Genomic DNA, 25,785 nt, shown 5'->3' on the forward strand with positions numbered 1-25,785 from the left:
GGTATAGTTATAGCTGCGTTAATTACTGTGGAGGTTCAGTGAAATCCTGCAGACTCATTACACTCCATCAATTGCAGTTACCTAACCACAATAACCTGCCATTGTTACTGGTTCTTTCATCATCCAGTATTGACCTAATACTGTAAGAAAGCTGAACAGATTTGTGTGTATGAACAGAAGTTTTCTTGGTTTTGAACTCGGTGACATACAGTTTTGTTCTCATTAGCCAAATGAGAAATATCCACCTGTAAGTTGGACATGGAGATGAGGATATGTAAAGTAGTAAAGTCGAATAGTAGCAGTTTAGACAAGATGCATAGCTCTTTATAGCTCTTTTATAAAATAAAAAAGCCTGAAGTTAACCTTTTGCACCTCAGCTCAGATTAGGTTTGTTTGTTTAGTCCTTCGGAGTCCAGTTAAGCTTCACAATGGTGATTTTTTTTTTTTTTTCCCATGAGCTCAGAGGTTGTTTATCATGTAACATCAGTAGTATGTTACTCAGCTACTAAACAACAGCTCTTGTTTTATGTCTGACAATAATGGGTGTGATAGAGAGGACAAGGTGGGGTGCCAGTCTGGGTTGTGCATGTGTTTGTGTGTCTGTGTGTCATTTGTCTGTTGGCAGTTGGAGAATAAAAGCTGAGTTCACAAAGAAGGGTTCTCCTCAGCTGTAGTGGGACTAAAGTCCCTTAGCCAATCAGCACTTGTTGCTATGTCTCATGTGAATCTGCCCCTTTGTGTTGTTAGTGGGAGAGGGACACACACACATTACAGAGTCCATAGTTTAAAGGAAAGTGGGAGCATTTTCAGAAAGGCAGAGGAAAATCCCAATATAGTCTTTGTAAAACTAGTAGTTGTCAACAGAGTCCAAGGTTTAGTGGTGAGATACATTGGCAGCCAGCTTATTGATGAAATTTAAAATACCAGGGTCTCTCACTCTGTTAGTAAAAAACTAAAACAACTGTGATTTGTTTTGTTTTTAAAATTGAAGCTGGAGTTCTTTCTTTATGAGAGATCTTTACCATTATTTACAGCCGCTGGCAAAAACATGCCAGTTTCTTGGCAGACTTCACCACTTCCAGTGTTTTGTAATCTTGTAACACAAGGCAGACAAAAGCAGGAAAGGTGAGCTGGCAGTGATGTGTGATTCATGTTTTAAAACGCTATGGAAACACAGCTGACCCTGTTTATTACAAGTGAAGTTAAGCAAAGCAACAGTCCTCTGCTGTTTTACCGCAGAGATGGAGAGTAAAAGCTCTGTCTGTATAGCGATTCACATTAGAGTACCATAAACGCTGAGGATAACATGCACAGCGACCTAGAGAGGGCTCAGCACTCACAAAGCGAGCATGATCACATAAACAGCTTAACTGTCATAACAGAAACTCATAATGTGCAAAGCAAGGCCGTGGCATAGAGCACCTCACTGCACCCTTACAGAGCACAGCTGAAGCGTTAACTGTCACTTGCGAAGACACATATTGGCGCAGATCATTGCTACACAGAGACACTCTTCAATCACCGTGACGGGAATCTTTAACACAATTTTCCTGTTGCCTTGGTAACACGTGTCCCACCCACCTTTCTTCCCTGGTCAGCAGTTATGATCATTGATCACAGTCTTCTTCCATTCCCAGGTCAGTCAGCCAGGAGGAAAATGACTAAGACCATATCTGTTTTTCTTCCGTTTGTGTTGGAAGTTGTTTTTGTTTGTTTTTAATAAGAAAAGCGGAGGTTATTTATTGCTACAGAGCCTGTGTGGTTATTGCTGGTTCTTCTTTTACAGGAAATTTAGCAAGATTGAAGCTTTTAGATTTCTTACATGGGTGCACTGTGTTCGGGAGCACTTTTAAAACTGGCAGATGTTGAGAAATAGATATAGTAAAGCTTCTTATTTTTCACTGGTGAACCTCTTTAAAAATTTTGTCATCTGTATCTGATAAATGTTGTTAATTCAGTTGTCTGAAACCATGTGCATCACAGTGTTGTTTCCTTAGAATTTCCCACGATGTTACAGTTTTTGGTGATACTCTAAGCTTCTTGTTAGCTCGTGATATGTGGTACATGGCATGGGGGTGGTTTTTTGGACCAGCTTGTGAAGTTATACAAGACTGTTCCCTCTATCCAGATGTTTGACTTTTTTTGTTTTTGTTTTTTGGCTTTAACTTGTAACCCGGTCCTGTGGTTGTGTGTTACTGTCCCAGTGTGAGTAATGGTAATTTTAGATGAAAGCTGTAAACCAATATGCTGTCCCAGTCAAAAAGTGATGAAGTTTTTGATCTACAGTAACTAAAATTAAAGGTTATTATTTTGTTTCATGGGCTCGTTGGGATTTAGTGGTAGTACTTTTTGACTGTGTTGTGTTGACTGGCAACAAAGTGTCAAAGTATTTGGGTCAACCAAAACTGTTTTAAATCCAAACTCCTGTTTTTGTTCAGCACAAGTATTTTTTTTTTTATAACCAAATTCACGCATCAGCATTACAGGATATATCATAGTTTCGCAACACTTCACCAATATAATGTCTTTAATGCAGAGGAATAGAAACAGTCATTGGTACTGTGGATTTTTGATGAGTTTTCTGACAGTTTACTGGAGAAAACCTTTTAAAAAAAAAAAGTGCAAGGGTGACATCACCATGTGGAATAAATGCCTGGTCCAAACAGCCTATATTATATGAAAGGTCTCCTTTTTACCTACATCTTGATACCCAGCTCATTTCTAGCTGTGATATTCACTATACTTTTCGAATGTAGTTATTTTTAACGCACAGAAACTTGTGTTATTGCTGTGAAATGGAGAAACAACATTGTTGTTCATATATATATATATATATATATATATATATATATATATATATATATATATATATATATATATTATAGTTTGGAAGTATTGCATATTGGTCAAACAATATTAAGACCTAAGGCAGTTTTTCCAAATCCTTGGGAGTTTGAGAATACAGAAAGGCCTCGTTCACAGAGGATCTCCGGATTTCCCTTTGCAATTTGTTGCCTGTTCAGCTTGTGTCAGTTTTCTTTTGGCATAAACTAGTAGGTCCCTCTTAATCTCTTACAAAGCTTTAAAGTGGAACATCTGTATGCCATGACAGTTGTGTTCAGTGCTTTGTTCTCATTTTCTAACTCATACATGAATTATTCCTTTACTTGGAGACAGTTGGTCGTTCACATTGTGGAGATCATCTAACTCTAAGACAACACTGACGTTTCTAACATGAGAGCTTCATGACTCATGTAATGAAAAGTCGGAGCTGACTACAAAAACAGACACTTGCTTTGTGACTTCTTGTTTGGGAAGAATAGTGAAGGTGAAGGCTTTTCCTACCAGTTAATTTCTCGCCTTGCTTCTAGTGTGTTGTTCTAATGTTCTAATGTGTCTGGTTGTTTTGCGTTGTCCTGTGCTGTCAATGTTTTCCATCACTGTGTTTGATGGTTCAGCTTTACAGCTTTACTCTGCTATAGCTCTGTGCTATAGTTTATTCTTATTAGTGGTTTTTACCTGTGAACATAATCTCACACTTATATGACTCTGACGTTATAGTCTTAATTATTTTATTATTTTATTGTTGCGTTGCCTATGTCCTCTATCACTGTGTATGATGGTACAGTTCTCTTTGCTACAGCTGTGTGCTATTGACTGTTCCTATTAGTGGTTTTTACCTGTGAACATAATCCCACACCTATATGATTCTGATGTTTTAGTGTAAATCATTTTATTGTTTTATTGTTTCATGTAAAGCACTTTGGCATGCCCCGGGCTTTTAATGTGCTCTATAAATAAAGATTGTTGTTGTTGTTGTTGTCTGTTTTGGTTCTTTTTTGTTTTTTATATTAGATTTCGGGACAGATAGTCGTGATCCTTCAGATGTAAAGCGAAATAGATATAATTAATTTGGTCTTGTAAAAACCACCTGGTCTCCAAATATAATCAGTCACATTGCAGAATTATGGAACAAAAGGGGGGGGGCAGCCTTGTGAACAATTCCCATAGTGGTAGAAATGCATTCGCAAGAGCTGCTGACATTTCAAAACTGCCACCTGCTTTGCCACCAGTGCATTTGTATACTTTAAGGCTGAAAAGCATGCCTTCATTTTTTTTGAGGTAGTTGCACAGTGGACATCAGGCTGCTTGCATAAGCATAGCTTTGTGGTGGACTTCATGGGAGTCCCTGTAGAAATAGTCCACAAAGTTGTCTGTACTGTGATACTTGTACAGAGTTAGCTCAGCATAACAGTTATAATATGTAGAAATCAAAAGGAACAGAGAACTGCATGGATGTCAGCATTTTAACAAGTAACTTGTGGCTGTTAGAACTTTTCTCACACTTTTGAAATACTGATGATTATTCTTATCTTTTAATAGCACATGACTTCAGGCACTCTCTACTTTAGCAGTTTCTAATATGGGTTTTCATAGCAGACACCATTACAAAGTCATCAAATAGTTGGTTGTGGGAACCTTCACTTTGAAATAAGAGTGAGAAAAAAACAGAAAAGGAGTGCTTACCAAGTTGTGTCTATATTTATCACACTGGGGGCTGCAGTAAAGGCATTTAGCATAGAAGAACTGTCTTGTAAAAATGCAGCTGTGAGTGTGTCTTTATATCTCTATCGGGACTGCAAAATTCTTGATTTCAAAAGAGAGCCTTGGTGTTTTTTACCATTCAAAATCCAGAGGACAGTTGTGTCCAGATAATGAAAATTTTCATTTTGTAATGTCTTTTGAGCATTGTTGGGTTTGTTGAGAAGCAATGATGGTGCTTTGTTAGATGAAGGTTATGCTGTGCACCAGTAGTGCATAATGTCACATGTTGTGGTGCTGCTTCCTTTGGTTGTTGGTGTTGATTGCTCTTGCAAAGATGACAAAGAAGATGTGATGTATGCTGCTTTTTTTAATCTCTCATTTCAATGAAACTGCATTCAGCACAGTAGATTCTCACTCGTATTTTATGAGTGAAACAGAAACGAGTGTTAGATTTGTGTTTATTTATTTATTTTTCCTCTACTGATGCACAGTTAAAAGTCATGTGACACGAAACCAATGTTTTGTTTTATTTTAATCCTTTCAGTAATGCATACTGTACATGATAGAAGTTTAGTTTTTCTGAGAAAAGCTTTGGCTTAAAAATACAACTGCGTATATATTGCAGCCCTTGAGCTTTTGGCACTATCTGCTGTGTCCAGTCCATGCATGATTGAAGGTGAGCTCATTACTGCATCACATTTTTAATTTATATTTCCTGCAGTGATGACTAAGAGGTGTAAGTGCAGCCAAAAAAACCCCAAAAACCCTTTACTTTGAACTGTTCAAGAATCAAGGACATCCACTGCTGTACCCGATCATAATAAGAAATTTTGCGATAGGAAAGACTGAACCTTCTATGTTTGGCTCCATTCAGAAGGAGTTAGATATCATTGTGTGTTAAGCTGACACACCTCAGTGAGCCCAGCAGACTGCTGCTGCACTGAAGCTGCCTGGAAATTGCCTTAATGCAATGCCTCCCGGCTGGCTGGTTATCTGAAGTCTGCAGACCCAAAAAAATCAAATGTCTTACACTTATCAATTTAAAACCTCAAAAGATTTTAAACATCAGGACTAAGACTGGGCATTTGAACTTTTGTAAGTTGCAAATACCCACTTGTGTCTTTGTTTCCTTGATTTGTCTCCAGAAATGGGTCCACTTGTACAGATCTTTGTTCAGAGTTTTATTGCATATTCATCTTGAGAAAATTGTCTCAGCCTGTAAGAGCAGTCAGAGCTGTAGTATCTTGTGTGGATGAAAATCAATTATTACTATGAGATACTTATTATTTTTACAGCATACTTGTGCTCTTAAACAAAGCAAGTGTGTGTTTACTGTTCCTTTTTCTCTTGCTTCTAAGTTTATTCTAATATTAGACGTGGATGTTTTATACAAAGGCAAGTGGAACACCCACTGATAGATCTTTGTTGTTATGTAAATGTTGAATCATGTTTGGGGGGGTTTTCTGGTTTTTTGTTTGTTTTTTCCCTATATTGCAAAATAAGTGTTACACTCACTTAATTTAATTAATTAATTAAAATAAAATTAAGGAAATCCCCACTGTAAAAATTGGACTCTCACAGTGCATAGGGTATATGTTGAAATGTGTTGATGTGCTGTTCTCATCTATAAGAGCTGCTTCATCTCCAGAGTCTTTTATTTATTCTTTTCTGTCCCTGTGAGTATTCTTTGAGAGGAACTCTGCTGAGATAAATGTCACATAATTTGCTTTATTTTTAAGAAATTTTTTCCAAGGTTCAAACATTTGAATGAAATTCACTTGACAGACAGTTAACTGAAAACATGGTTAAAATGACTTCCTGTCTCCCCTTTGAACTAACTGTGTAGGTTTCCGCTTTCCCCTTCAGTCATCTGTCTCCTTCAGTATCTCTACAGACCTTCTGTCTTTCTCTTTGTGAGCTCTGGCTGCTGCCCTGCAGTATGTTATCCCCCCTCTTTTTTGAGTGAGATATATCCTTTCCTTGATAATCAGTACCCCAGCTTTAGGTAGGTGAACTCTGCATTGTTGAATTCCCACTGTAACTTTGATCTGTGACTGATCTTGCACCAGCTTTTGTCTCCAGTTACCTCCATCTCACTTTTGGTAATGCAGCGAATATTTTAGTTAGTTGTTGCTGTTTTTTTTTCTTTTTTCTTTTAAACACAAACGCAAAATAGAGAGAGTAAACCAAACTTCTGTGCATCAGATTTTTGAAGATGCCTCTTTGGTGTGGGAACTGTTTTTCTGGCATTTCATTAAAACTGGATTCTAGAAAAAATTGTTCATTGGTCAGTAATGAAAATAATTATTAGTTAAAGAAAACAGAGCTTTGCATATTTCACAAATCAAAATAATACAAATCTAGCTTAGTTATTTAATCCTCTGTCTAAAACGAACTGTTTTGCTTGCTTCTTTTTTTAACCCATCTTTCTTCTGATTGGCTGCCCCTCATAGTTGGAAGGCTTGAACAGTGGGATGGGTGGGGCTTCTGTGCTCAAAGGTGGAGCTGTGTACCTGAGATGACTATGTTAGAGATAGCCCTTCTGATTAACATCATACAGAACAAAGCCTGAATGATTTGAATTGACTGTTAAAAGCATATGCTGACCTAATTTATTTAAAAAAAACCCACCATTGTAACTGTTTATATATCGCAGGTCTCTTTTAACCATGCTACTCTGGAAGAGGCACAAACCGGGTAAAGTAATGGCCGTACAGAGGAGGATGAGAATGGTGGACATATGGGTACTTACTCAGCATTCTAATTAGCTGTGAGTGTATGTGTTTGAATGTTTGTATGTGTAGAGAGCAGAGAAAGAGGCACAACTATGCAGTGATTGTGTGGCCATGGTGCGCGGATTAATGGGTCATCTTATCTAAATGTGTGTCTCTTACATTCTGTCTTTCGCTCCCTCTTTCATGCCATCTGTTTGTGTTTTTAAAAAGCTACTGGGTACACAGTGTAAATGCTCTACTAGACTAAATGCATTTACATTGTATAATTTATAAAGACAGAAACAAGTGTAAGAATCTGTTGCAACACATGCAACAAAAAAAAGGCACACTGAACAGGTTGCTAAGGCACTTTACTGTGATGACAATGTTGGCTATCGAGAATGACCCCTATGCTCTTGTCCTGGAGGCCTTTTTCCATCCCACATGACTCTATACTGATCTTTTGGCTCGAGGAGATGGACACAGCTGAGAGGTGTGTATGTGATTGTGTGCATGTGTGTGTGTGCTGAACCAGGCGATCTGTAGGCGGATTCAGGCTGCTCTTGGTGGCAGGCGGTCATAGGTCTAATAATAAGACGCCCGAATCTTAATCCGACCTGTTACATAATTCACATCACACATGATCAGGAGACAGATGAGAGATCACATGCACATGGAAAAGAGGAAAATAACATTTTCCATCATGTGTACATGTATTACTGTTTGGGTTTGCTTAGTGCAGCATTTATCAGTGAAGTGTCACTGGACCTAAACACACAATTGTTTTCTGTTTGCATTTCTCAAGCACTGTTAGTAGTTGCTTATGGTACTTCTTTCAAACAATTTAAGAGGTCTAATGTAAACTGAAGAACATAATTTACACACATAGATGACCCAAAAACAAATTGAAGGAAGAAAGGAATAATGTACATAAATTTTAAAGTGACATTAACTATTTGTAGGTATGATTTAAAACATTGTTACATGCCTCTAGCTTTAGGAAATAATTTTAATATATATTTATTAGCTTAAAACGACATATGAAAAAAAAAAAGCCCTGAAGTTTTCAGGTTTCTAAAGGTCACATGTGCGTGTGAGAGCTAGTCAACTAGATGTTGAAGCTCTGCTGCCTTCGTTGTCCACAACAATAATACTATTCAGTCAAACTAATTATTCAGATTTTATAAATGGAATTTGGATTAATGCAATGATCAGACACTGCCCAGTCTTTAACCTGCCAACTCTTGTGTATTATGTGCACAGCCTCTTCCACACACTACTCAGACAGCTCCCTCGCTGTAAGCAAAATTTATTGTGCATCATTTATGTCTTTTGCGTAGGATTTCGAGTATACAACCTACACAGACATGCTTGTGTGCTGTAGTGCAAAAAGCCAGCACATAGTCTGGCATTTCTGATAGTTTAAAAAGTTGGTTTGATAAGTAAAGGGAAAGACAGCCAAGTTTTCCAAGAAAAGGAAGGAGTTATGAAACCATTAAACACGAAGAAGGTAGATGTGAAAAGCACTGAAATAGGCTGCACTGTACAGTTTTCATTGTTTGGGGGTTTTGTTTTTGTTTTGTTTTTTTACACTTGTTTTCACTTCAAATACATTATTTGTCTATGAAGATCTAATTTGGTCTTCTCCACAGCAGGGGCTAAGCTAAAGGACCAACAACAGCGCATCACAAGCAGAAGTAGACTACAGACCTGCTGTTTCACATAATCTTGACACTGCCCATTGTTGACAGTACACAGCTACAACATGTAGACTTAAGTCTGGAAAACTTGGTCTCAGGTCACCACCCAATGATGCTGGCCCCTTAAAACACACAGTGTATTTTCTGTAGTGTGAATGCCTTTAAAACATTCACGGTGCAGAGAGCAGGGCTTTTTCCTGCCACATGCTACATGTGAGAAGGGAAAATATACCAACCTGTTTCTCCAGAAACAGGAGAGGGTTGAAAATAATTATTTTTCTTAAGATACTGCATTACTTCCATCAGTCATTGAGTTGAGCTTTCTGGGTGAGAGTTTTTCCCATGTAGAAGGATCAGTCTCTGTACCAGCAAGATGAGAAAAATGCCTTACTCTGACTTTTGTTCTGCTTTTAATCATTTCAAGTAGCAGAAATCGGACACAAATGGGATTCTTTCTGAACACTTCATCTGTCCAAAGGTTTTCTTCGCCTTAGCCTCTTTTGTCTTATTCTGTATCTTGATTATCTCCTAACTTTGATTCAAGTTGTGTCTCTTTGTGTTTGTGTGTGTTTGTGTGTGTGTGTGTGTGTGTGTGTGTGTGTGTGTGTGTGTGTGTGTGTGTGTGTGTGTGTGTGTGTGTGTGTGTGTGTGTGTAGGCTTCATAGGAATGCTCTATTCAGGCGCAGTCCTTTAATGAATGACAGCTCTCATCTACACATGCAGAGCCTGGGCCCCTTAACCAGAGCCTCCACCACTGGTCCTTTGTGTGCATGTTGTGTGTCATGTTGTCCTTGTTTGTTAGCGTTCATGTGTGTTTTTGCAATATGTGCTTTAGGGGTGTATGCGTTCCCGAGTCTAGCTTTCCCTAGAGCGAAGTAATCTGACACCCACTGTGCACATATGAATTGGGAGCTGTGTGTGTGTGTGTGTGTCTGCTTTTGGGGGTTAGCAAACCATTTCTCAGAGGCTGTTTTTTCCCTCTGCTCACTTAAGCGCTGCCCCCCCCCCCCCCACCCCCCCACGCCAATTCATCAGCCCATGCTTCATTTTGTTCCCGAGTGTCACCTTTAGCCCAGATCCCAGTAGTACCAGGAGCCTCTTTGACCAACTGGGAACATCAAACCTTGGTTGGAAATCAGCAAGCCAGAACCCACCATACCCAGTGTGTGCAACCAGCCCTCATGTAAATACGAGAGACGGTGTCCTTGAATGCTGACCTTTGTCATACATTACCCCATTGCTCCTGTCTCTTCTCTCTTGTTCTAGCTCACTGTTGGTCTCCTACTCCCTTTGTTCACACAGTTCTGATTCAGCCCATAAAGAAAAGGAGATTGTCTGTGAATATAGCCTCCCTCTCCATCTCCTTTACCCTGCTTTTATTCAGCCTACAGCTGGCTAACAGACCCCCTCTTCCCCTCCCTCCCTCCTCATGTTTTGTATTGGACTGCGTCTCTCTCCACGTGCAGCACCAGCTCAAAGGCATGTAGGAGGAGTTCCCTGAGTGGAATGTGTGCGACTGGCTGGCTATGATATGCATGCACTCACACATATATACAGCAGCAGCTCATAGCTCACACTTCTGCATAGCCAGCTGAGAGGGACTCTATTCTACCCAGCCCCGCTGTGGTGGGAGGAGGACAGGGTGTGTTTATGTGCTTCTGTACTTGTGTTCTTGTGAGGACCAGCACAGTCATAGTTTCAAAGAAGAGAGAGAGAGTGAGAGCAGTGTTTTCACCTAAATTTGACTTGAGTTTGGTTTGCTGCTGGCTCACTTATTTAGACCTGCAGAGGTTATATGTACAGGCAACTCCTGTGAGTCAGAAGAAAGAAAGCTATGATTCTTTGTGCTGCTGTGCATCAGCTGACCTCCTGCGGGATTCTGGGAGTTTTCTCTGGAGAAGAGCAGGAGATGGAGAACTAAGACAGGCTCTTCAGCTGTTTGCTAAAAATACCCTCCTTAAGGTCTAAGCTCATTTATAACACAAACAGCAGGATTTGTTTAATTTTGTTGTGGCAGGAGACACGCGAGCTAGTTGACTATCATCTTACTGACCCAGCTGCACCTTTTTGTAGTTGAGAATCAAATACATTTAATGAAATCAAATACTTAGCATAAGCTGTAATTTTACTGTGACATCTAGTTCTCCTTTGTGCTCTTGTATAGCTGTTAGTCAGAGGGGAATAGCGCCGTTAAAGGTCCTGCTCTCTCGTGCCAGCCCCACCCACAGCCCCTGGCCAAACTGGTGGAGCATGCACTCTTATGATTTCTCTTGAGTGATTTCCTCGTGTAACTGGTTGATCTTTTGTTTGCAAATGTTTTTCCAATGAATATTAATGATGTCATCGTCAGTGCGGCTGATGTTTATGTGCACGCCACATAGAGAAGAAACAATCAGTGTGGCTTCACCCAACAACTCAGCTGACATGGATGATCTAAATATATTCCTTTGAAGTGGCCAAACTGGAAAACTTGTGTCATTCACTGCATTGCCCCACACCCCTTCTCTAAGCAAGTCTTTTCAGCCCAAGTTAAATGGCCATTTTCAAGCATGCAACACTGAACAGGCAGAACAGGTGGCTTTCTGCCGTGGGTACATTACATTTTGTTTTTGTTTTTTTTTAATTGATACTTTTTTCCAGCTGATTTCCCCCCCCCCCCCCCCCCCCTTTTTTTTTTTTAAATTATTATTATTTGTTTGTTTGAATGTGCACTGGTCATATAGCTACTGCTGACCCTTTGTTTCTTTGTCTTGTCCAGATGCAACAGAGGAGTTTTTTGAGTACGATGCGGAGGAGTTCCTGGTGTTCCTGACCTTACTCATCACAGAGGGAAGGACACCAGAGTATTCTGTGAAAGGCAGGACTGAGGGGCTACATTGTCCGCCAGCCCAGTCAGCCATGCCTCCTCTTCACAAGCATGAATGCAGCGACAAACTACCCCAGGTAAGATTTATTTCATACATCCAGGCAAGGCATAAAGTTATCTGGTACTGTACCCTACATTTAAAGGCTTGTGTTTTTTAAACTGTTCCACATTAAGAATATGGCTGCATGTACATATTGAAAGGAGCCCTATGTTTTGTATTCGTAAAATAGGCCTAATTTGGTTCGCTGTGGGTCAGCAGTTAGTGGTAGTTACGTGGCCTCGAGGGCTGTTTGATGTCATATCACCTGCACTGATAGCGCTACAGATTTTTACATGATTAAAAATTCCATGTGGAGATATTATTACTATAGTCATGCTATGGACACAATTATCAAACAAGCCCGGGCATGTCTGAGAGCTGTGCGTCACCCTCAGATGATGATTTAGTACCTAAAAAGAGAACTACTTCAACCAACCGCAATGCTTTGCAAAATGTACAAGAAAACTGTTCCCACTAAGCGTGGAAACAACAAACCATTAAGTACAACTGGTGATATGCTACCCAAATGTAAACAAGTGACTCTACTGAGAGCGGCAGTTAGAGTCCATCTGACCGGAAATGCAAAGGGTGGATGGAAATTAGTGCTGTGGTTACACGGTCGAAGAGCGTTGCTTTAAACAACTGGTTAAAAAGCTTGACCTACAATATAAAATTCCAGTTAGAAAATCTGTGTTAAAAGAATATAATTTAATGTTTCTGAGTGAGTAGAGTGTGACTTCATGCATTTATCTGCAGTTTGGATCAACCTTACATGTAAACATAAGGGGGATCACATTTAATACAATTATATTGCGTTCTTGTCTTTCTGAAATGGTTAACAGGTCGATACAGAGCCAATCTCCATGTTACGTGTAGCCAAATGATAGATCCACCTCAATTTTAACAACCTGCACCATCCATCACTTTAGTAAACATTTTATCAGGAATTGAGGTGTAAAAGGCACAAAACGCTGATAACCTTCTGTGGGATGACCTTCCAGTCCCCCTTCAGGCACAGAATTTTTCCTTGCTTTAAGCAATGTCAATGTACACAGTTACTCATGCAGTCTTTGTTATGTAAACTAAAAGTTGACTTTCCTGAGGCTGGGCGGTATACCAGTTCATCCAGTTTATCTGGTGTACTGCCCTGAATTCCTTTTAAATTTTGTCATACCAATCCACAGCTGACGTTTTGAGCGCTTCAGGTATAGATTGTCGTATCCATTAGTTGCGCATTAATCTTATAGTTTTAACATCTCAACATAATAACCCAAGACAGACAAACAAACAAAGATAAATTGGAAAGTGGAGATGTGCGGGAACTGAGTCTGCTGTCTCAAAAGTTGTGTTTAAAACATAAATAAATAATAATGTTTTTTGCAGTGTTGTGGGTTTAAGCTCAATGACAGAGGAGCACCCAATAATGTAAAGAATGCGGTATGCTGACTTCATTCAAAAACACCAACAATAAAAAGATATACACATAATTTCAAAGCATAACAGGTGACCTGTTAAGAATTAACTGTCAGCTGAATTTATTCTTTTATTTTTGCATTTATAAAAACCAAAACAATAATATTTAAACACATTCAGTTATTGTTGTATGTTGTTAACTCCTGACAGTTGAAAAGTAACGTATTACGTAAGACTAGGTAACAGCCCTCGTGCAATAAAAGCAAAAGAAAACTGCTATCATAAAAAATTACATATTCAGAATGAAGTGTAACATGTTAACAGGATGTTTCAGTGAGTGGTACCTAAGCTGCTCTGATTTGATGGTATACACACTGTACTGATGCATTAGTAAAGATAATGAAGCTCTGTAATAAATTTTTATTTCTACTTTGGCAACAGAGTTGTAACTTTGTAACGAACCGCTGTGTTAGGCTGTTAGCTAATAAATTGAGTCTACAGTATATCCCTCTGTCACTGGACTGCCGTGCAGGATAAAAATATCTTCTTCTTTTTTTTTAACTCAGAGGTTAATAGCAATATTTACTCTCTACCTGCTGTGCCCCTAACTTTGGTGTTGACATTCACTAATGAACACTAGGGGTGGGTTTTTATAATCGATTCATCGATTAAAATCGATTCTGGCTTGGATAACGTAAAATCGATTCATTAAAATCCTGAATCGATTCATTAAAATCCTGAATCGATTTTTTTAATATAAATTTATTTTGCCCAAAATGCCAGAATCTCTGGTGACATCTCACAAAATTTCAAGAACCACCAAACAGTTAAGACAGTAAATGAGAGCAGGAACACGGATTCTGCACATAGACTTAAACACACAGCGCGACCCGCGGATCAGAATCAGTGAGATGTCGCCTTTCTCACCCGACGGCAAGGACACGGCCGGGGCTGAAAGCCGACAGCTTGCTGATTCTGATGTGTCGGCGGGTCCAAGCTTTGTGTTCACGCCCTTTATGCGCCGATTCTAAAGCTGTTAGTTTGATCTCTCTCCAAACAATATTGACCGAACCAGCAGCAAAAGAAGATTCACATAAACATCGTCATGTATTCACTCTGACTTTTACTGTTTTGCTTCCACCGCGATGCACAGCTCTCTCTCTCTCTCTCTCTCTCCCTCCCTCTATCTCTGTACTTCAAGAACAGTTTCCCTTTCTTCATTATTCGCTTGCTTGTTACACAAGTCTACTGTTGTTTACAGCGCTGTCAGCCGCTGTTTTTTTCCCTTTTACATTCTTCCGAAAAGAAAACCTCATTTCTGCTGTTCAATACTGAACAAATTTAAACTTTTTAAAATTATTCAAAATGCAAAACGCTTAACCATGTCTCTAATAAAACCGCTGTAACTTCAGAGGTAATGTTCATATGTTGATTAATGGTTTTCTTTCGTTTTTGATGTACTGCAGAATATTTTTATAAAATCCCAGGCCAGGAAAATCACCTTCATGTTTTTCTGTGTTTTATCTTCAGCTACTTTGACACAAAGGCATCTGCTGTGACGCTCACACCTTTGATAAAGTCTTGCGTGTGTCAGCTTCCTTTTTATTGATACAAAAATATGTAAATGTACTGATCTGAATTATAATATTTCTGACTGTCAAAATATCCCAGATTTAAATCGAATCGAATCGAATTAAATCGAATTAAATCGAATTAAATCGAATCGTGGATCGAATCGATTCGGGACCTTGTGAATCGGAATTGAATCGATTCTAGAAATCAGTGACGATACCCAGCCCTAATGAACACTAACCGCTCACCTTTGTCCACGGATGTGTGTGTGTGTGTGTGTGCCTAGTGTCGGCAGGCGAGGCGTACCCGTTCTGAGGTGATCCTACTTTGGAGGAACAACATACCCATTATGATCGAGGTCATGCTCCTTCCAGACTGTTGCTATGGCGATGAGTGCCCCCCAAGTGATCTCATCAGTGACCCGGTCATCAAACAAGATGCTCTGCTGTTGGAGAGATGGACCTTGCAGGCTGTTCCTAGACAGTATGACACACACACACACACACACACACACACACACACACACACACACACACACACACACACACACACACACACCATTTTAAAGATGGGGAATGCAAGTAAATGTCTATTTTGTTATTTTTCATAACGTACACTGTCCTCTTTTACTATACAAGAAGCATTATCTCTCTGCTTACTTTAATGTTCGGTTTTGCTGATGAAGAATCATCTTAAGCACAAAGAAGTTGTTGTGCAGGCAGGTTTTTCTAAAAAAAAAAAAAATAGATTTGACAGTGTTCAAGACACTATTTGCTCAGGCTACTAGAATAGTCAGATTTTTCAAAGAAGAAAAACAACACAAACATAACTTGTTTACTGGCTCTCAGCCCTGTTTGATCTTGTTGAGACTAGCTGAAAAAGCACTTGATTTATGGAATACAAAATTGTTATTACTGTCAGAGCTATTCATGCCTTAATGATAGGGAAATGATATCAATAATCTTGCTACAAACGTTTTTTAACTTGACTGGACAGAGCCTCACGCTTACAGTCTGATGATAAAACTGACATCACTCTGAGCCAAATGGACAACAGCAGAAACTTATAACACGTCTGTAAGGGTCACTGCAGCTGCTAAACTTGAAAGGATGTACATGGTATGTTGGGTCTCTAAGTATAATTAACATGTGCTTGTTTACCAGCAGACTTGTTGCACATGGACCAAACATGGGGCATAACAGTCCTCTTAGTATGACATCATGTGTTTTACAAAACTGCTGCATAAAAACGGCATTTTATTTTATATTTGGGGGACAAGGAAAACCTTCACCAACAACAACAAAAATTTGAAAAATCGTTAGTTAAAAAACAAAAAAACCCCAAAAGGACAGAAAAACAAAGCACAGTTAAAAGCTTTAAAAGAACTAGAAAATAAAACAATGGTCAAAAATCCAAAAAATTAATAATAAAAAATATATATAATTGGTGCGGTACTCAGGGAGTTAATTCGTCTGACATATTGGCCTACTTTCCTTCTCACATGTGTAGGAACAAGGAACACTGTGAAAGATTAAAAAAATACACATCGTTTTCTCATTAACCTGACATACTGGCACACTTCCACCATTTTTTTTCCTCTTTTTTTCTAGAAGCGGCGACCGTTTCATTGAAGAGAAGACCCTGCTGTTGGCTGTTCGTTCTTACGTCTTCTTCTCCCAGCTCAGCGCCTGGCTCAGCGCCTCACATGGCATCGTCCCCAGAAACATCCTGTACAGGTCAGATGTAACACTCACTGAAGACTTTAACAGTGATGAGCTGAAGACTGTTCAGTCAAGCTTCCACACTAGTGCTAGTTCCACACTAAAGCGAAAGTTATGTTAGTTGCACATTTATATACACATGTGTAAGGTTTGTGTGCATAGCTAAAATGTTATTACAGCCCAGAACGTTCTTTTAAACTTAACAGTTAACGGGACCCTGTTTATTGAATCAGGATTTTTCCATCCAATAGGATCAGTGCTGCTGATGAAGAGTTGGTGTGGCAGTTTTCCCAACCACCTTCAGAGCACATATTCCCAGTCCCCAATGTTTCCCAGAGTGTTGCACTGCAGGTCCGTGTCCAGTCGCTCCCCAGACAGCCCACCTATCCCACCCTAGCCTGCAGCATCCATACCGGCCTTCCTCCGCTTTACAGTAAGACTCCCAGCCTCAACCCAAACCTTAACAGCCATGGTGGCCTGCCCACCCTCAAAAAGAACCAGGACCCCAGTAAGGACAACCTCCTCAACAACTCTAATACGTACAGCAAGAGCTCCAACTCAATGTCCAGCCTTCTCCTCAATGGTTTACCCATTCCCAATCTCCCCATCAACAACATCCCCATTAACAGCCTTCCTCACACATCTGTGCCACATCCATACAGCAAGAAGAGCCAAGAGCCTGGTGAAAATCACTCGTATCAGAACGGAGAGCTCCCACAGGGCAACGCCCCCCAACGTCAGGGCTCCCCACTCTTCCACAGGCCCTCTCACTCCCCCACGCCATCCCGCTCCCACTCCCCCTCCCCACTTCCTACAAGTAAAGCAGGGAAGTGGCTGTACTCAGCTCTCAATGGTTCATCTGAACCCACACAGGTAGAAGACTATGGTTCTTGTACCAGCAACAACAACGAGAGGTCAAAGAGTGCACTCCCCGAGCCTCTGAGAGCTTTTAAGAATTTTTCCATGGCCGAGCCACCCCGCTGCCCCTCCCCGAGGCCTGCTGCACCTGAGACAAACCCACTGATTGGTTCCCTGCTGCAGGAGAGACAGGAAGTTATTGCCCGTATTGCACAGAGGCTCAACTTTTGTGACCCCACAGCACCCCCACTCCCTCCCGGCCTTTTTGCTTCTGACAACCCTCCCAAAGCCATGTGGGGCAGTAACCATGATGATATAACTGCCAGTAAGACCAAAGAGCTTGAGGTACCGCCCTATGAGTCTGTGGGACATGTGTGGCCCACCCCGTTTAACACACCTGTGACTGACACTTCTTTCGGGAAATGGGAAAGCTCCTCCCCTAAACCTGCAGCCTGCAGGAGGCTAAAAATGACTGAGACAAGAGACAGAGAAGAGGAGAGGAACGGGGAGAAGGAGTCAGACAGAGAGAAGGAGAAAGACAGGGAGAGGGATACAGACAGCTCTCTGATTGCCCAAGCAGTTCAAGACATTACTAGGCTCATCCAGGAGAGACTGTCTGTCCCCTCTCTGTCCCCCCGGCACAGCAGAAGCGGCAGCCCTCTGCACCATACTCACACAACAACAGTGACACACACAGTCCGCACATACTCGCACACCACACACATCCCACATGCCCCACACACTGCCACCAACGGCTACACCAACGGCCACATACCTAGCCACGAACCTCACAGAGGCAGCACGCACACCGCTGCCACACACACGCCTGTTTGCACAGACAAGCCCCGAGTTGATCGGGGTTCCGAATGCCATTCTCCCCGGGCCCAAAATGGTGCTCAGTCTACACTTGAAGAACCCTCATTCAGAGGCCAGTCCCATGCACAGGCTGGTCAGCGTTTACGAACTCCTCCAAAGGAAAAGCTCAGAGTCAGGACACCCAGCAGCCATGAATCCCCCCCTGCCTCCCCCCTCATTGAAAACCGCTCCTGGCAAGCCCAGATTTCGAACTGGACTTGCGACTACGCCAGCCCAAACATGAACTGTAACAGAAGCCACGACCACAGCAAGCCTCAAGCTCAATCCCAGATGCAAATGCAGATGCAAAACTGCAAACCTGCCCAGGCCCCGACCCTCCAGGATGAGAACCAGGCACCCTCAGATTCTGGATGCTCCAGCACATCAAGTCTAGATATGACTCCACCTTCTACTGTTCTCGTAAGACAATTCTTTCTCTAATGAGCATTGTCCAGTATGTGTGATACCCTTTTTAGTCATCAATAATGTATCACACCTGTGCTCATCACAGTTTTATATGTAAGACAAAAAAAAGGTAACAGAGTAACATGCTTTATTCTAAGTTCAGCTGGGGTAGGAAGATGATGTAAGTTCACTTGTCCACTTGCAAGCTGTTTTAATGTATTCTCTCTATACTCCCAGCGTACTCAGAGTCCCTCCCCTCTGCGTCCCTGCAACAGCTGGAAGAAACAGAATCGCCACTCATTAGACGCTACAGCAACCAAGGCCTTCCACCCCTGCACTGGCCTGCCTCTGCTCTCCAGCCCTGTAAGTAACACACAAGCACACACACATTCATGTACAGTAGCTTCATGTCTTCTAACTGAAACAGTTCTCAGCTTCAAAATTGAACATCTGCGGAAAAGACACTTGAGTCAGATGCAGGCTTACCGAATGTTTTAGCTATGCTTTAATAGTCACTGTCAGAGTCCATGCAAGTCTTTGTCATAACACCATGCTCACCACCTCTTGTTGAAGCATTACTCACAGTGCTTCACCAATGAATATACTACAGTACTTTAAATGTTGATGATTAGGATAGCTTTTTTTTTGGGCTGCTGGGCTACTGAGTAGTTTTTCAGCGTTGATGTGCACACGTGGCGATACGTAAGCTAAATGACTCATCAGCATCTCACCAGTCACAAGTTTCATCATCACAGTTTCTTCTGATCACTTTTACACATACTGTAAACACACACACACACACACACACACTTAAGTCTCACCAGCAGCAAGCTGACACATGCAGGTCATGACACTCTCTCTATAAAAAATATAAATAAATAAAAATATGTGTTGATGGTGTCCTGTGTGTCTGCTACAGGTTCCTCAGAGGAAAAGTCAAACAGGATACTTTGACCTGGACACCTCTGTGGCTGGCTGTAAGGGTTTGCCTTGGGCCTCTGGGAAAAGGTATACATTTTCTCACCTGGGATCTGTGTTACTATAGTTACTAGTTTCCAACTCATTTTGTACAAGAAACTAAGTTTTGGGCGCTTTGACTAGTTACAATGCAGTCTTTTGTCTTACAGTTACCTCCCACATTATCTGATGATTACAGTACCATCTGGATCTAGTTACTCATACTTTTCATCATGATTTTTAAAACCTACGTTTCGCTCACTTTCCAGGCTCACAGCTTTTATTATATGTAACAAATATCGAGAAAAACTTGAAGATGGAGGTATTTTGTTTATTATACAGCTTATATTGTAAAGTACAGAAAATTCAGATCCTAATCACACCCGAACCCTTGGATACAAAAGCCTCAGATAAACAGTTGCATAAATCAGGCTGTGTGAGAAAAGATGAGACCATAGCAGCTTCACAGAGGGCTAAAGCTGGGTCAGCCCCGTTCTGCTGACTTTTCCTCTCACAGTGCCACCTGCTGAAGCTCTGCTGTACTGTGACTGCATCTAGAAATGCACACACGCAGCTCAAAATGGCAGACAGCACTGAACTGGCTTTATATACACAGAGATTCATGGCTCTGCCTACACACAGCAAATGTGGGTGGAAGCTCAGTGCTGCTTTTTTGTACAGCAGATGTTTGAAGAGTTTGGTATTCGGGGGTGAAAGGTCATTTTAGCTGTTTAAAAGAGCTGTTTTGCTCTGGTTGGTAAAAGGCACTATATGATATTATTTGTTTATATTTCGCCAAAAACATATGGTTGATTGAAAGAGTCATATGTAAAGTTTCTATGTTGTGACCTGTGGGCCTGAACACTTTATTTGCACTTCAAATGAATTAGGATTTCAGAGTAACCAACATTTCAAGTTGCCACTCGTGTTTATACACAGATGGAAGCCGGTTTGAGATCATTTTAGCTGACCTGAGACGCATATCTATTAAGGCACACTAGAAATGTGTGCCATGTAAATACCTTTAGGCATTTACATTTACATTAGGCATTTACAGCCCTAATGTAAATGCCTTTAGGCATTTACATTAGGGCTGCTCGATTATGGCAAAAATGATAATCACGATTATTTTCACTGAAATTGAGATCACGATTATTTGACGATATTTATTTAACCCTTTAAGACCTACTATAGAACCAAGTCCACCAGAGCTTTTTTTTTTTTTTTTTTTACATGCTGTAGTGCCATTTGTGGGAGCATTTCAAGTTGCTATACATCAATACAACTGTTATAGCCCATATTTTAATAATATGTATCCATTAAGTCCATAGTAATTACATAAATTGCAAAAAAGTGCAATAAACTACAAAAAAAATTGAAAATCGCTTTTGTTTTGTTTACATATATTTCTACTTGGAGAAATTTAAGAGGTTTATCCCTCGAAACTTTAAATACAATAAAGTTGCAAAAAATAGTTTCCCACCACAGGAAATTTATTTTGAGTGTCTTCATAGTTTTATTTTGGAGATACAGCAATTTTTATATACTGCAGGAAAAACAAAAAACAATCCTATGATGCAAATTTGCAAAGAAAACAGCATGTGCATCATTTCACTGTGGGAAGTGTTACGAACAGCTGATAGGAACGGAAAAGCGTGTTTCTGGAATATTATGTTTTTGTTCCTGCAAGCGCTTTTTATGCAATTTTTGCAAAGCTATATGTGGAACGAAACCGTGACCGAGGACAAGCTGATGGCATAAGATGTAAGTACAACTCCTCCGGTTTCATATGCAAAACAAATTATTGCGCTAGCTTACACGGTTCAGGTTCTACAGGGATTTAAAAATAGTTACGCAAAACGGAGCGTGCTGCTCTGACCAGCTTTAAAGGGTTAACAATGACTTTAAAAAAATAATATAAAATAGTGTGCAACACCACTGAAGTTTTTTTTTTTTTTAAACTCTCTTTTCAACCAACAGCAGTCAGTCTCCTCTCCAAATAACTTCTGCTTAGCTTTCCGAGCTTCCCTCGGGTCCTCTTAATCAGCGGTCTCCAACCTTTTTTGCGCCACGGACGGTTTATGCCCGACAATATTTTCACGGACCGGCCTTTAAGGTGTCGCGGATAAATGAGGGAGGGGCTAATAATCGGCTCAGTCATTTTTAATGATCGTTGAAAGCCCAGATCGTAATCGTGATTAAAATTCGATTAATTGAGCAGCCCTAATTTACATAACGCATTTAAAAACGTGTTGATCCAGCATGTGTTTTTTTACTACAGGGTGTGTCTAAAGAGAGAGGGGTACACTGATGAGTCACAGCAGCTGTTCAGTGCTAGTGCTCCACCTGCCAGTCTGCTGGGAAACTTTGAGGTATAGCACACAAACACAGAATCATCTGTTCTCTTCAGCTATCGTTTTTGACATTAGCTCAAGTCCGATTCTCCTTTTTGGATCCCTAAACTGTCACATTCTCAAAGGGATTTAACCTCGAGCAACCACCATACTGCAGGTTGTACTTTTTTTTTAAAAGAAAAATGAAAACATAGCTGTGAAACATGGTCTAACAAGTCCTGATTTTAAAACTTTCAAGTGAAAACCAAAACTGTGTCAACCTGTAGAAAAGTAAGAGTGACATTTTTAAAGCTGAACTTATGTCCCATTAGGAGTGTGTGCTGAACTACCGCCTGGAGCCTTTAGGGACAGTGGAGGGTTTCACAGCAGAGGTCGGCGCCAGCGGATCCTTCTGCCCCAGTCACCTTACCTTACCTGCAGATGTGTCATTCTATAGTGTCTCTGATGACAACGCTCCCTCACCATATATGGTAAAATTTCTTTTTCTATAAAGTAATAATAAAGCCCCCTAAGCCTAGAGATAAAACCATATTAGCTCATGTGTGTTACTTCTGTTTGCCTGTTTTTGATTGCCATGTGTTTTCTGGCAGGGTGTGATAAACCTGGAGTCCCTGGGAAAAAGGGGCTATCGTGTACCTCCATCAGGAACCATTCAAGTGGTGAGGATTTTCTTTCACAGTTGACAGTAGACATGTTTTCAAAATATAGCTACATCACAGCGTGGCTGAGAACAAAGAGCAGATTACAGGAAGTAACAAAAGTGAATGGAGACTCCTTGTGGATGTAGAGGAAACTGCATCATTAAACATACAGGGACCTGTTCAAGGCTGTTTTGTTTCATTTATAGTGCAGAAAGCTCTTATCTCCTTAATACTCGGATTACATTGTTGGGATTGTAGGTATAGAGGAATAGTCATATTATGTATCTTGATCACAGCATGTAAAGTGTAAAAAAATATTTGCTATAGTTAAATGAAAGACAGTGTTAAAACTTATTACAAAGCCTGACTTTAAAATGGTTTTAACCCTGCCATGCTCTCCGGTTAAACCCCTCAGACCTTATTCAACCCTAACAAGACAGTGGTAAAGATGTTTGTTGTGATGTACGACCTACGAGCCATGCCAGCTGGACACCAGACCTTCTTACGCCAGAGGACCTTCTCTGTTCCCGTCCGTCGTGACACAAACAATCAGACCAGCAGGAAACCCCTCGCCCTGGGCCAGGGACGAACCTTGCGCTACCTCATTCACCTGAGGTGAGATGGCTGTTATTTTTGTCTGAACACTCAAAGTGGAGCATATCCAGCAGCACCCATGTTTATACTCCCATTTTCATGCTTTTGGCCTGTCATTTCATGCTTTTCTCCCTCTCCCAACCTCTACCAGGTTCCAGAGCTCTAAGTCTGGGAAGATCTACCTCCATAGGGACATCCGTCTGCTGTTTTCCAGGAAGTCCATGGAGGTGGACAGCGGTGCTGCCTACGAGCTCCAGTCCTTCACAGAGTCCCCTGTTGACCCGCCGTACTCTTCCCGCTGCTGAGGCCTGAAGCCCTCCCTCCTCCACCCGGCAGGCCACTACTGAAACATTAGTCACAACTTGATGCCAGCGACAGACTCAGACCGTTAGTCCATTTGAAAAGAGACGAGGTTTAAGGACCAGAGTCAAAAGCCTCTCATGGTCTGTCTCCACAAACTTATGTTTCATCCCCTGTCATCCAAAACTGGCAAAGGGGGCAGCAAGCTGAGATCCTAGGAGACTCATCAGAAATAAAAGCTTGTTCTCTGTTAAGCTTACAGCTTTGGAGCAGAGTGGCTGAGTCAAAAGTTTCGGTTTTAGGATGTATTTCTAATGTTGTACTCCTGGTCAATATGTGTTTAACAGATTTCATGGGTAACATGCTTACCTTCTATTGTGTGTATCCCCTCCAGCGTCTTGCAGGAGAGTAGACACACATAAAGTTAGACAAAAAATTTATTTGAAAAGAGTCGAGGCGTTAAATCGAAATGTTAATTGGACCTATTGAGTGTGAAATAAGAAATAATTTGTTTCTAATTGAATGTGATGGCCTTTTAATAATAAACGATTCCGATTTTAAATTTTTCAAGATTAGATTGACCCAGCTGAACGTGTACTCAGTTTTCTCTCTGTGATTCCTGAGCTCGGAGCAGAGGTTGTGCATATAGATGAAGAACCCTATGGCAAACTGCGATGCAACATATACCATGGACCACTGAAAAAAAAACCCAAAAAAAAAACAGTCGAACGAGCAATCAAGATAGACTTACGTGAAAGCATCACAGCAGAACATCAGAAGTGCACTGTGGATTTTTTTTTTCTCAATGTAACTGGAAATGAAACAGAAAATAGAAATATTCTAATACTTTTGTACTGTTACAAAACCACTTTATTGGAAGTGTTGCAATAGAAAGAATAACCTTAGTTTAGTGTTTACACATTCACTTTCAGTTTACTTACCATCGGTTTATTTAATATTTAAATATTTCAGTTATTACTTGTGACGTCTGCCATGCTAAGATGATGTAGTGCAAACTGTATATCATAGTATGTATTTTTGACATTAATATTCAAATCTGAAAAAATATATCTATATATCTTCTAAAGCAATTTGGAATCTGCTGTGTCTCTTTGTGGTTTTAATTCTCACACTATGTTTCCTGTTCTGCCTTTTGATGTGTCTTGATGCTCACCTCCGTCTTTATGTGCAAACAGTAACTGGTTTTCTGCTAAATGCAAGATAAAAGGTGCATAAGAGAACGTGGGAATGGCAAGAATGATGTGTGGGGTGTGATAGCTGATTTTCAGCTGTCACACCCCCACACATTTTTTTTTTTTTTAAACATTGGCCAGTAGTCACTGACTCATCCTGGTGCAAAACAACACTATAAATACATGTGTTGAGATCTGTTACTGACAGCCCTTGTTTTTAGTACATTGTTGATGTTTTTCAAACACAGACAGCATAGCGCACTCTTTGGGATGAGTCACAAGCATTCCTTGTATATTTGGCTGTAATCAGTAAAAGTATATGCACATGAACCATTTTAATCACAATGAGAGTAAAAACGGTATATCTGAGGTGTAAGTGAAAGTTTAAACACAAGTTAAATTGCTTTATGTAATTACAGAAATTTGTTTCGTTTTGTTTTTCTCCGGTTCAAAACAGTGAGTCTTTGTTACCATACACCCCAAATGCATTTCAGATATTTCAGTTATTTTTTTTTATCAGTCTCTCAATTTGTAAAACTGAGAATAGGCTAAACTTAACCAAATTTATAAAATAAATAACTGCGATGTTTTTGAAAATCGTACATTTCTGATGAAAACTAACTTTTTCTTTTCTGAAAAAGTTAAATTTTAGAGAATCCTGATCAACTTTTATACTGTTTCCAGGGATTTTATTTTGAAAATCAAACCAACTGAATAGTTTCCTATATTGGAGGACTTTATTTAGAAAATTACATAATTTTTCATATTTTTTATTAAGAAACTGGGGGCTTGTATTGTATCTGACACACACCTGTTGGGCACTTTCAGGGTCTAGGCCTGTGGTCTGTTGTCCTTCAGTGTGTGTCTGAGAAAGAGGAAAGGAAATTGTGAATGGCATCTGTGAAAACTTGATGTTAAGAGCAATGTTGCCTATAAGCTGCGTGCGTGCAGCTTATAGGGACATATATAGATATCTATATATCTATCTATAGATAGATATAGAGCCAAATAATAAATGGATTGCACCAAATTCTTTTAATTAACTTGTTGAAAGAAT

General features: G+C 40.3%; 1 protein-coding gene across 1 annotated transcript in view; it reads left to right on the forward strand.

The window, feature by feature from the left end:
• The window catches only part of atosa (atos homolog A), a 35,264-nt gene extending 10,627 nt beyond the window's left edge, over window positions 1–24,637 (forward strand). Inside the window, exons 2-12 of the mRNA XM_085451110.1 lie at window positions 11,718–11,902; window positions 15,137–15,333; window positions 16,461–16,586; window positions 16,823–18,704; window positions 18,927–19,052; window positions 19,609–19,697; window positions 21,928–22,018; window positions 22,312–22,470; window positions 22,591–22,659; window positions 23,057–23,256; window positions 23,387–24,637. Of these exons, the coding sequence (XP_085307236.1) occupies window positions 11,718–11,902; window positions 15,137–15,333; window positions 16,461–16,586; window positions 16,823–18,704; window positions 18,927–19,052; window positions 19,609–19,697; window positions 21,928–22,018; window positions 22,312–22,470; window positions 22,591–22,659; window positions 23,057–23,256; window positions 23,387–23,540 (3,278 nt within the window). The 3' untranslated portion in view covers window positions 23,541–24,637. The remainder of the gene's footprint in view (window positions 1–11,717; window positions 11,903–15,136; window positions 15,334–16,460; window positions 16,587–16,822; window positions 18,705–18,926; window positions 19,053–19,608; window positions 19,698–21,927; window positions 22,019–22,311; window positions 22,471–22,590; window positions 22,660–23,056; window positions 23,257–23,386) is intronic.
• The last annotated feature ends 1,148 nt before the right edge of the window (window positions 24,638–25,785 follow it).

The sequence above is a fragment of the Copadichromis virginalis genome, linkage group LG1 (assembly GCF_057382275.1).
Source record: "Copadichromis virginalis isolate Kocher_CV1m ecotype Utaka linkage group LG1, C_Virginalis_male_GT1.1, whole genome shotgun sequence".
NCBI classification, from domain to species: Eukaryota; Metazoa; Chordata; class Actinopteri; order Cichliformes; family Cichlidae; genus Copadichromis; species Copadichromis virginalis.